At 42.0% G+C, this 12,206-nt stretch overlaps 1 protein-coding gene across 13 annotated transcripts in view; it reads right to left on the bottom strand.

Moving 5' to 3' along the window:
• The window catches only part of agrn (agrin), a 325,948-nt gene that overhangs the window by 77,799 nt on the left and 235,943 nt on the right, over positions 1-12,206 (bottom strand). For all 13 annotated transcript variants that reach the window (XM_079557727.1, XM_079557735.1, XM_079557734.1 and 10 more), the window contains one exon: positions 7,970-8,191. In XM_079557727.1, coding sequence (XP_079413853.1) covers positions 7,970-8,191 — 222 coding nt within the window. The remainder of the gene's footprint in view (positions 1-7,969; positions 8,192-12,206) is intronic.

Here is a 12,206-nt window from a genome sequence, read left to right as displayed (position 1 = left end):
CCACCATTATCAAAAGTAAGGGTGTCATGCTAACCACGCAAACATCGCTGGGCCACTACAAGGTCAAATGCTATATATATATATATATATATATATTATTTTTTTTCCGGATAAAAAGTTGCATAATGCAACTTTAAGGTGTGCACATTTAATATGCCAAAGTTCAATACCCAGTATGTTTTAGTACTTTCAGCAATAAAACTACAGTTCTTAGTTTATTTATTTATTCATTTGTTTGACAGGGACATTGCAATTCAACAGAGTTCAAAACAAGCTTGTTACTGATGCGATGCAAAAAGTGTTTATAGCTAGTGCTAATTTTCAACTCCAGTCCCCGGTTGGGCCTTTCTACACTACATTAACATTCAAAATTTTATCTTAAAAAACGTACCTCTTTACACTATATAAATCATTTACAAACACAAACTCAGTGCTATTTACAAATTTACAAATGGGTACAATTCTGTTCCGATTTCAGCCAAGACTTAACTCGAGAAGTGAACATTTTAAACTCAATCATGTTCTTTGTCTCATATACACATGATATGCATTTCAGATTAGTTAGCTTTGAGGTATCACCTACCTAAGTCAGTAGTTTTATGCCTTATTGCACAACACCGACTATAAATAAAATATTTCATTGTCTATTGTGGTGCTGCATTCTGCCACATAACAAAATCTCCTTAATGTAAACCTTTTAGTGAGAGCCAGGCTTTACTCTATTGTTTAATATTCCCAGAGAAAACAGCAGCCATAAAAAGACATCCACTCGTAAACTTGTCCCCAGTGTTTTACCGTTGACAGGCAGGGCTGCTGACAGCTGTTGGAGAGCTTTAATGATGTAGTGCTGCTCCACACTTACAAGTTTCCATCCTGAGCGATGGGTTTTATTGAAAGCAAATTCAGTTGAATTCAAACCCCTTCTGAGTTCTGACACTTGCCCGTTAAAATGTACCACAGTTCCCAATCCACGTAAATGCTAAAAATCATGCCGTGCAATCCAAAATCTCTTCCATAGAGCGAGGAAAGGCGGAAAAGTTCCTGAGAGCACAGAGGACTTGGTGATTGAAAAAAAAAAAAAAAAACGGAACCACCCAGTCTCTCCTCAAGCTCGAAGTGAACACAAAAAGCAGCACTATTTCGCTGCAAATAGGAGAAGAGGCAGCCAGAAAGATGCGCGTCACTGCAGCACTCCATCAATCAGGACTTTATGGGAGAATGGTCAAAAGCAGAAGCTACTCTTCTCAAAGAACCACATGACAGGCTGCCTGAAGTTTGCCAAATGGCACCGAAAGGACCGCGAGAGCATGAAGGGAAAGATTGTCCACTCTGAAGGGAGACAAGATTGAGCTTTTTGGCCTGAATACCAATTGGTGGATCTGCTGAAAGCCAGGTACTGCTTATCGTCTGACCACTTGAGGACAAAAAAAAAAGCACTTTCATAGGGTAATGGTCTGAAAAAAAGATGTTCACAAGCAAGGGCACTTTTCCTTATACTACAATTTTAGACAAGCATCTTAAACTAATCATATTGTTTTTAACGTTGATTTCCAGACTCCGGCCAAGCATTGTATAACACAGAGAATGGCTGGTTGCTCTTAATGTTTCAATATAGCAAAAATAGTAACGGGTGCTCTCGGAAAAATGGAATAAAAGAAATACAAAAATAAACTGCAGATCCCTATAAATAATGAGTAGCACAAGGAAGTACTTACAAGACCTTCAGCCAAAATGACTATTGACTATGCCGGATTTTCTTTAGGGCTTGAATAAAAAGAAAGTCCAGAGCAAAACATGTTCACATGAGCACACTACAGCTGCAGTTACATGTTTTTTTTGTTTTTCTGTCTTGCTCCAAATCCACATTGTGCTAATATTTTCAATTCAATTCAACTTCATTATGGACTCAAGGTCCAACAAGATAGAGGTACACAATAAGAACAACAACAATAATAAAGATAAAACAATTGTACAGTCAAATAGCAACACTTCAGCATTTAAAGCCCACTCTTCTTGATCATGCCATACGTATTCCATCTCTCAGAGCACTTGAGACCTCTGGCAGCTGATATCTGTATTTTCCCCCGCAAGGTGCTGCTTCAGAGGTGCTCCTGATTAGTCGGACCATCCATCTCATGAGGAATTGGCTTCGTTCGGAGGCAAGGTTCGCCCTGATGAGAGCTGGCAGGTTCAAAGAGGCCCCTGACTTATGGCGTGTCGCATGGGGGCTGGAAATGAATGAGCCCGCAAACGCCAGGCCTTGTAGAGAGGACCTGAGCTAACGCCGGTGCTAGTTCAGGCTACCCTCCGACACCAATTACACCTGGAGGATTGCATTAGCACAGCTCGCTTTCACATTCAATTAGAGCCCAGCTAATAACCGCCGCTGATTTAGCGCTAATTGAGGGAGGCGAGGCTAGCCGCCGGAACCTTCCACATTATTAATCTGTTTATTACTCCGTTAGTGGCGCTCATTTGATTCATCTCTTCATTTATCAGGGGCTCGCACAGACATCAATTCATACCAGTGGACTTCGTTGTTGGTGCAGCACTGCAGGGGACCATTTTATAATATGCAAATGTATCCAGTCAAACATAATTAACAACAAATTTAATAATTGTTGGGACTTGACTCGCAACTACGTTTTCATTTTAAGGACCCAAGAGAAACTTTGAGCAAAGATTTTAGTTTCAAACTGACAATTAACTATAGCAGCAAATGAGCATGAATAAGTAATTTTACTCCATTCACAACGACAGGTAGCTACAACATTTTAGAGCCACATGTTGCTGTTTGGCAATGGCTGTTTGGTTGGTCAGGGAGCCTATAAAGGGGCCGACCAGCTTTCTCTCCATGATTCCAGGCCAAACCATGACTGTGCCACATCCTTGCTGACGTGGCAGCCTTGTTGGGACATGGTGGCCATTCACCAACCACTATTTCACGAGTCTTCATGTATTTCTGGGCCCACTACAGCCGTTTCTGCTCGTCAGCATTCAATTAACAGTTTTGGGGAGGCCGGATAGACGGACAAATGCAAGCTTGATGTTCGGGAGACTCCAGAGGCACCAGCAGCAGCTTCAAACACCTGTTCTGATGTATTTGTCTGGCAGAAACCGTCCTCATTGTGCCTTTATCTGCACAAACCTGTGTGTGCTCTGAATCAGCCACAAATCTCTTAACAGTACGATGATCACGCTTAATCGTTCATGAAATATCGAAGGTTTTCATATAATTCAAATGCTTATTTTTTTTACCTTTATGACACTGAAATACAATTTGCATAATAATTGTGAACGAGGTACTTCAGTCCTGCTAGCAATTTTAGATGACATATAATAAAACACTCTTTCATGAGGTTTTACAATATAAGACACTAAGGGCGACTTGCTCCAGCTAAAGCTAGGAAAGAAAAAAAAAAAATCAATAAACAAATACAAACATAAGTGTGGCTGCAGAAGTGCTGCCTTGTCTGCTGCTGCAATAAATCAGTAAGCCGCGGTGTCGTTCCTTATCAGGCTCTGAGCTTCGATAGCAGGCTCGCTTCTTTATCAGCCCCGGCCCTGCGCACCTGGCTCTCCACACTGCCTGATACTCCAGACAACATGTCGCACACAGACACAGGGGAGAAAAGTCCTGTCTGCCAGCCAAACGGATGCAGGGGATTGTCAGAGACGGTAAGACGAGCTGTCATGCCGGATTTGGTTGTCCCCACGGCTGTCAGCGCTAATTTCCAGTGTCAGTAACAGTAAAATACTTTCCTTTGTTGTAGCTTGGCATCAAGAGCTCAGAACGTCAAGTGGAACAAGTTGAGCATTAGCCGTGACATGAAGTTGTGTTCGTATCAAGATGTCACTAAAAAGGATTAATGGCGCAATTTCTAGTTGTTGTTGCTGGATTTTATCAACAAAAAATAATCCGTGCAGACCTGCTGTGCGGCATCAAAATACATTCGATGTCCGCACCTTTTTGATTGGGCTGTTTCACCTTTTTTCTTGTCTGTAGTAAATATAAGGTCCAACTTATAAACAAATGTTTGAATGGATTTATTGTTTGAATGGATTTATCTCAATAAATAAAGTGGTATAATTAGTTTAATCCGGATTACTGCATACGTACTGTGGACCACATAAACAGGCTGAAACGTATACATTGATTTATCCTTGCAATTGTGATTATACGCAACAACACATCATACACATTGTTTTAAAATGGGTTTCGCTACTTTCCAAAATGGGTCTCGCTACTTCCCAATAATAGCAGTAATAGCTCCTGAAACTTTTCCCCCCCCTCAGTGGAATTGACTCAGTAAACTCTCTTTAGAGCCACATTAGGAAACCTAATATTTGTTCTGCTCGGCTTTTCATGTGACTGTTTTGTTTTGTGCTTTGGGACGCCGAGTGAAGAATAAGGTGTGACTGCTTTACAAAGTGGCCTTGAACGCACGAGTGATGGAGTAGGTGAAAGGGCTAAAAGAAAAACTAAGGCCGCAAAGCTTTTGTGGTGTTTGGTTGATATCCTTGCTGGGGGAGAACCTGAATTGTGGCCAAGGGAGTTTTTTTTTTTTTTTTTTTTGGGAGGGGGGGCGGGGTATTAGCCTAGGATTAAGCAGGAAGAAGCGGGCTGGTAAATGCTTTGAAGGTTTGTGAACATGGCAGGCTGATAACGGCTCCCCTGTTGATGCTTGCCCAGGCGGTACACTATTAACTCTGCCCGTGCACGCCTCCTCGTCTTATTTACCTCCGTCACCTTGGTTTCCAAACGGTTATTGCCTCGTCCCTCCCTGACCACTGCCGGTTGACCTATATGTATTTCTCACTCCGCTGTGTATATCATTCTAGTCACCTGTGGGAGAGAAAACCGAATGTGTTTTTCAAATGATCCCCCCACACCTCTGCTCTCATCTGTTGGGCTACAGCTGTGTGAATTCTGAGGTGACTGATATCCAGCTGGGGGGGTCTATTAACTGAGCAGACCATTTCCCGGCCCACAGTACAAGGTTGCCCGCCACTCAAATGCACAGGTGGGGGGAGGGGGAATCTAGGAATAATAACTAATGTCACTCATATCGCCATCGCTTGCACCTGAGCCATATAGATAACCGCTATTTCCTCGGGCCCAAATGAAAGAAATGAAATTAAGGGCGGCCCCACGAGAGATGTGGTGAGGTGCATGCTGGTACTGTTAAACACACATGCGGTGTCACTGGCCCGAATATGGTAACTCTTCCACCTTAAAAATACTACAGCTACCCTCACCTGTGTTATGTATGTATAAATCTGTTTAAGCACAGTGCATTACGATGGGAGCAACAAAAAGCAATGGGAAAATATCTCTTTTCAAAGTGAGCTCACAATTGTAAATGTGGATCTGTGGAGGTCGCAGTGTAGGAGAAACATAACTCTTCCTTTTAAAAGCATTTGAGGAAAACATGTTTTGGACTATTTATTGATATAACATTTTCTTATTTTTCGAAAATGGTAGCTACTTCATAAAGCTGTGTAGTTGAAAAAAATCCTTTTAACATTTTACATTAAAGCTTGTGTGTTTGTTTGGCTACATAAGCACATAATGATCTAAATGACAAACTCGTTAAAAAGGTATATATTTTTCATATTTATCACATCCACTCTTGTAAAATAACAGAAATTGTAATTTTTCTGTGCTGTCAGAGAGCATAGAATAAACACAGTGTTAGAAGCCAAAATTTCAGCATACAAACATGGCAAAGCTCCAAAAGAAGCCGAGTAAGTGCTGTTTCTGGCCCGTATGTGTTGTACATTAGCAGTTGGGACGGCCTGTGATAATAGGATGAGGTAATAGCTTAAGTCAGAGGGTTATTATGATGTTGAATTAAGTCCAGTAAAGCTGTTCAAACAGCCCAGAAATAACCCGCATTATCATGGCCATCATTCCTGGGCCGTGCTGCTGGCATGCCGGTGCCTCAGCAGTTTTATGGCACTATTGCGCTGACGCAGGCCGCTCCCCTGGGAGCCAAGAACCATCCATAGCGCTGGATTAGGGAATGGACCAACCGCCACGCCAGGCCGCACTACTGCCTCTTGCTTCGAGAAATAAAGAGTATTCATTACCGCACAGGGACCTGGGCCCAACAGACCTGCTGTCTACCTGCACGACACCACAAACCAAATTGCACAGATGAAAACCCAAAACTGCTCTTGTTTCACTTGCTGTTGGCGGACGTCTCAACGTGTTGGTTTTCAATTCAGAGAACGCTGGGTTGGGGGGATGACAAATAGAGCCCATGGTAAGAAGGTACAGAGAGCTTCTCCTATATGTCAGCTTCTGAGTGAAGAAAAACCCAGACCTCAATTTATTCTACAACACAATATGTGGCCTTGAATAGACTGGGCTTGTACTCTGTTTACGCCTCTGATATTGTCCTCTCCCATTTGTGGAGAAGTAATAACTCTCTCTTATTGATCATTCTTCTAACAGCTCCGCTCGTCCACATAAAGCACGGCAGAGGGTTACTCATTTTCATAGTTATAGTCTCAAAAAATATGCAGAGAAAATCTATTGTAGTAAATCCAACTGAATGAGAGAGTTGTGCCAAAGGGCTAATAATTGCAGCACTTCTGCCTGGAGTGAAAAAAGGCAAGATCGTTGCAAGAAAAAAGTACTCAATCATCAATTAGACTGCAAAAAAAAAGCCTTTACACGATGCTATTTAGCTGTTGAGTGAGAGACAGAGTTTTCTAAACAGGTTTACCAAGCTGTAAAACTGTGTGCGTGCATAGAGGATATTTTTACCCCGTCAAGTGTTGCTGTTGTCACCCTGCTGCTAATGACTGGCTGATACTTTGGCACTACAAGACAAAGCCGAATGACTTATGCAGCCAATTACAGGCGAGCGTACCCAATGTGCTGTCTTTCATGGCAAGTAAAGTGTGTCTTTTACTGAAAGGTCAAAACAGGCAAATTGGAGCCTTGTTGGTGGTGGAGGGGCTAAGGAGAAGCAAATGAAGGATGCGGGGAAAAAGGATGAGAACTATTGTGTACACTCTGAATATGAAAGCCTTAGGGTTCACATAATGGTTATAACTCCATATGTGATAAAGCCTGTGAATGTGGATTGCGTTTCAGCCTATAGGTAAAGTAAGCCTATTTAGACTAAATTACAAACCAGAGGGAGATATAATTTTACACCTGTGAGCTATAATTTTACACCCTTCCATCCTCTATGACTCTGCTGTAAAGGATTTTATGGCATTATGTGTCTGAATAATGTATGACTTTTTAACAAGATGCTCTATATAATTACTAGTATGAATGCAGTGCCTTCGTGATCTTTTTGTGAGTGATGTATGACAGGAAAGAAAGAAAAAAAAAATCCAAACATCCACAATAACTATCTTACATTTCAAATATCTGCCACGCTGTAGTGGTTTCCATTGCTTGGTTTGCTTTACTTTATTATAATTTCTTTTGTTTCAACCAAGCATGAAGCCTCATATAATGGAATTCCAGTGACTTATCAACAACCAGTGTAAAGCCTGGACTCCCCCAGGGCTTAATAATGTAATGGAGTCTGTTCTGCGGGTGCTATTGTACACCGTCAGATCCCGTTATGCAGGAAAAATAGTTGTTTAACTGTCTGTCTGTCTTAATAAATGCTATTCCTTTGAGATGGAAAGTATTTCAAGGGTCATCCCAACAAATGATCAGATTAGCATTAACACATAATTAGAAGTGTGTAAAGAGCAAGGCAAACTTAAGAGGAAGTAAGAAAAGGCGTTGCTTTTGCTATCATTTCAAAATACCTGTTATTTCACAAATATTTGAATGTATTGTGAAAGGGGGAACACAACCTCTTTATAACACACGTAAGAAGGATTAAATGAACGTTCTGCTTTGTTTTTGCAGTGGAACAGATAAGTGCATTTGGCTAGTATATGAGGGCATTGCTATGACAACAGGCATGTGATTTGTTTTCCTTACGCTCACCACAAGGTCCTTTGTGCTGGATGTGAATGGCCTTCTGCAGTGCACAGCTCATGGCTCTCATCTCGCAGGGGCTGCCGTAGCTCTGGCCGTCCGATCCACAAACGGGGTCTGACGTCTGCGGACAGACCTCGGGGCACTCGCACACCGGCTCGTTATTCTTCACCACACACACCGCCCCGTGTTCGCACACTTTGTCAACGCAGGGGCTCGGTACGTGGAGATCTGAAAGCCAGAGAGGAGAGTTAGACGTGCCAACCGAACAGGGCCATGATTAGGAAGTCGGGGAGAATATAAATAAGAGGTTGCAGGTAAAGGACTCGGGGGGGGGGGGGGGAAGGAGGGAAGTTAGTTACATGGGCAACTGCAGGCTTGGTGTTAGAGCTTAGGCAGAAAACGCATGGGGGGGGGATATTCAACTTTTTTGAGATATCTCCGTTTCTGAGCCTCACTTGTCATTTCCTAGCCTTTGCGCCTATCCTGGTGTTTCCTGATGCTTTGAAGAAGAGTGTGCAGAATCCTTCAGCATGAGTACAGCGGATAACACATGGCCCTGTAGCACAATGAGATGAAACAGTGGAGGAACAATAGCTGCTCAGTCGCTACGGTTTTGCGCCAGGGCAAAAATGCTTTGGATTAATTGATGTCCTCACATGTGCACCCCCTTCAAAGGGCCGCCATTTGCACCTCAGTGAACGCCACAGTTTCAGCCAAAGCAGGTAGAGCTGACATGGAGCAACGAGCAAAAAAGAGCAAAGGAAGAAAGAAGAAAAAAAAAATGTGAATAGATAGAAGAAGAAAAAAGGCGGCAAGGAGAAGAAAGAGCCTTGTGCTTAATAATTCAGAAAAAGCAAGCTTCTGGGCAGAGCTAGATATGAAATGAACATCACACAGAGGTGTATGCGTCAGTGTGTGCCTCTCGCTCAGGCACTGCAGCACGACTTCATTAAAAGAAGGCCTGGATTGTAAGAGTTTTGATTCAGGAGAGCAGTGGATGGGTGTGGGCCGGCTGATCGGGACAGACACAGGCTTGAAGAAGCCGTATGAACAGGCCTTTGATCATGAACCCCCGGCCCGACAGAGACACATTCTGAGCTCTGTGTGTCAGCTCCAATGTTCAGCTGCCCTGTATATGACTGTGTTAGAAGTGTGGTGGGCCTGCACTAGAAAACGCGTTGGACAAAACCTCACAAACTCAATGTGCTGTAATACGCCTGGGACACTTTTACAACTAGCATCAATAAACAAACAAAACAAAATTCCTAATTATCAACGTGAAGACTTCTTCTGTAACTGAGCTCGCCAGAGATTGATATAGCATTAATTTAGCGCTGTCCTTATTATGGTTTGAATACAATCTCAAATGATTTGGCTAAATTGAGCCGAGGTAACCAATGTGCTAATCATACATCTTGTGCACATCTTGGAAGGAGAGAAACATGTCTATTGTGGCTTGGCCTTTAAAATTCTAATGAGGTAAACAAATGGCAATAAGTGTCTCACAAACATAAACCGAGCTGTGGTAACCAATCAATTATTTTGAGGTCGACCCTTGCAGTTTCATTAGACAGAGGGGAAGGTTTCACCAGTGCGTTGTAAAATGGCTACTGAGTTTAATTTTGCGCCTTCATTAGTCTAATAAACAGCTGGTTGTAAAGGTGGGATGCTGTTTCCAGTTGGGTCAGCACACAATTTAATTACCACCATTTATAAGATGATAAAACAGAATCATGCCACCAGCTTTCGTTGTGGGGTTGTTGGCATGGTAACAACCCCTCATAATAAGCTCCCCCGTTGATCTCCTATTATTAAGACTATTATGAGATTAGACTGCATCACAGGAGGCGTTGTGGCACACTTGGCACCCCTGCATCTCATTTATTAGCCTGGAAATGTTCGGTGTTGCCCACACGTGTAGCACTAATGTCTGGCTAAATTACCAACAGAAAAACTTAAAGAGCCAATTAGCCTGTTGTGGAGGCCTGGTGGTCAGGGGGACTATTGATTTGGGCTTTTAAAGGCCGCAATGTTGCCATTAATAGGGAGCAACATTTGGAATAATAAAGTTGTTGTCTTCTATTGTAGCTAAAGCTAAAATGCCTGTAAAGCTTCCAGATATAAAAGCCATATGCAGCTTGCCCCATTTGGGGTATTGGTAGGAGGTAAGGATCGATTTTTCACTCCACTCTGTTAGGATGGTTCACTTGCAGAATTACGACATTTCTGAATTTGATGTCATCATTTCTAATGGGAGGGCAGGGCTCCAACTTATTGAAATAAATACATAGAATTGGTATTGAATTTGTATGTATACGTACAGTTAGCAATCCAGCCACTCAATGTACTTTTCTATAGCAGTTAGCATTCATTAGCCATTACAGATTATAAGTGATTGAGATTTTTCGTTGCTTTCGTCAACCCATCGACCACGATTTAAAAGCTGGTTGAAAGAATATTACTAAAGGCACAGTCGTTTTTTTTTTCTTTAGGGTGGAAAGGTGAGCTAAAAGCTAAAGTTTCTGCTTTTTGTGCTGTGGGATACGCAACTAGTGGCCACATGAGTCCCCCCCCCATAGGACGCCCTTCGGCTTCAGTGACAGTATTATCTCCCCTCGCTCTGTGATGGGGAGGTTTTGCAGGACTGCTGCTGTCAGACTGTTCAATGAACACAGTTAAATGTCCAATATGTGTAGCTCTGCTGTACAGTTGTAATTATACCAACTGTCACTATGATATACAGCTCCTTTTCATGTACATACAGTCCATGGGATCAAGCTGTGCATATTAAAGTTTTATTATATTTGATTTCATTTGATTTCATTTAATCATAGCCCAGTTATTTATCGATAGAGATATTTGTTTATTTTATTAATGCCGTTGCCCTTTTGCATTTGTACACAATTTTTTTGTACTTTGCTGTAGCGCAGATGCAGTGGCCAATTTTCCAACTGAGGGACAAACATCTTATCTTAGCCAACTCGTAATGATGGAGAAACTACATCAATTATCTAAATGTCATGAAATCAACATGCCATACCTTTAAAATGGATTGTCTGGTTTCTCCATTTATGTGCAGAGAATACAGATAGAGCCAACCCAAGTGTGCGCATTTGTAGCAATAAGTGCAGATAGCCAAGATCACATCGATGATCTCAAGGTCCACAGTGATGTAATACGAGGACTGTTGCCATTGCAGTTTTAGCTATTTGAAAAGGCCTCAAAGTGATAACCACTTTCATATACTTTAAACCGCACTTTGGGGCAGTTTATCTGTTTGTAAATGTGCTATATGAATTAACTTGACCTTGATAACAGGAAAAATGTAATTGTGTGGGTGATTTATTGTTTTTGAAAGAAATATCCAGAAAAAAAGACAAATCTATTTGAGCATTGTGTGTTTCCTATTCCATTTCTGTTTCAGAATGTCCCAAAAAAAAGCTCTTACACAGTCACCATGTAATATGCAATTTAACACCCACACTTTCTGCTGAATAACAGTTTGTGTGTGTATTGTTCCTGCCAATGTGCAGCACCTTTGTTAGTCAGATTTTTTTAATTTGCAAATTGAGAACCAAAGACCAAATGTCTCAGGGTTTATGACAGAAATGTATTAATACTATTGCAAAAAGCTTTAGAAATAGTCTAAAAATCATCTCAGAATGTTAATAATCTTAAACATATAGATGTATCACAGTTATTTGACTGGCAGTAAATTTCCTGACCAGCTTTAGAGTGTGTAAGTGGTATTACGCTCTATGGCACTTCCACATTCCTCTGCACTGCTCATCATGCTGGGTCCCTGTCGGCTGGCAGGACTATGACACGTCGCGGCCTAACATGAAGTAATCCTCTCTAAGTCCAGAGCAGGGCTGTGCCATTAAAATACAGAGCTAATTAAACCAACCAAGGCTGCACTGCGACGGCCAGACTGGGACTCAGACTGAGGTGACACCCGGATGTAAAGTTCTCTCATCTCCAAGTCACACCAGAGCTAGAATCCCTTATTAGAAAGAATTATTCATCTTCTTAGCAGTTTCTCTTCAATCCCTTAGCAGGAGTCTGCTTGCTGCACCTGCTCAGCCACGAAAACAAAACATGCTCCCGTTCAACTGTCGAGATACTTGTATAAACAGCTTTGGTGGGGTTCATTCTGGACCTGACTGGCGGACGAGGCGTTACATGCATGAAGAGATTTAAGTGCTTGGGAGACAACCATAGAAGAGAGAATATGCACAAACGC

Source organism: Gobius niger (genome assembly GCF_951799975.1).
Source record: "Gobius niger genome assembly, chromosome: 6".
NCBI classification, from domain to species: Eukaryota; Metazoa; Chordata; class Actinopteri; order Gobiiformes; family Gobiidae; genus Gobius; species Gobius niger.
This window is presented reverse-complemented; position numbering and strand designations above follow the sequence as displayed.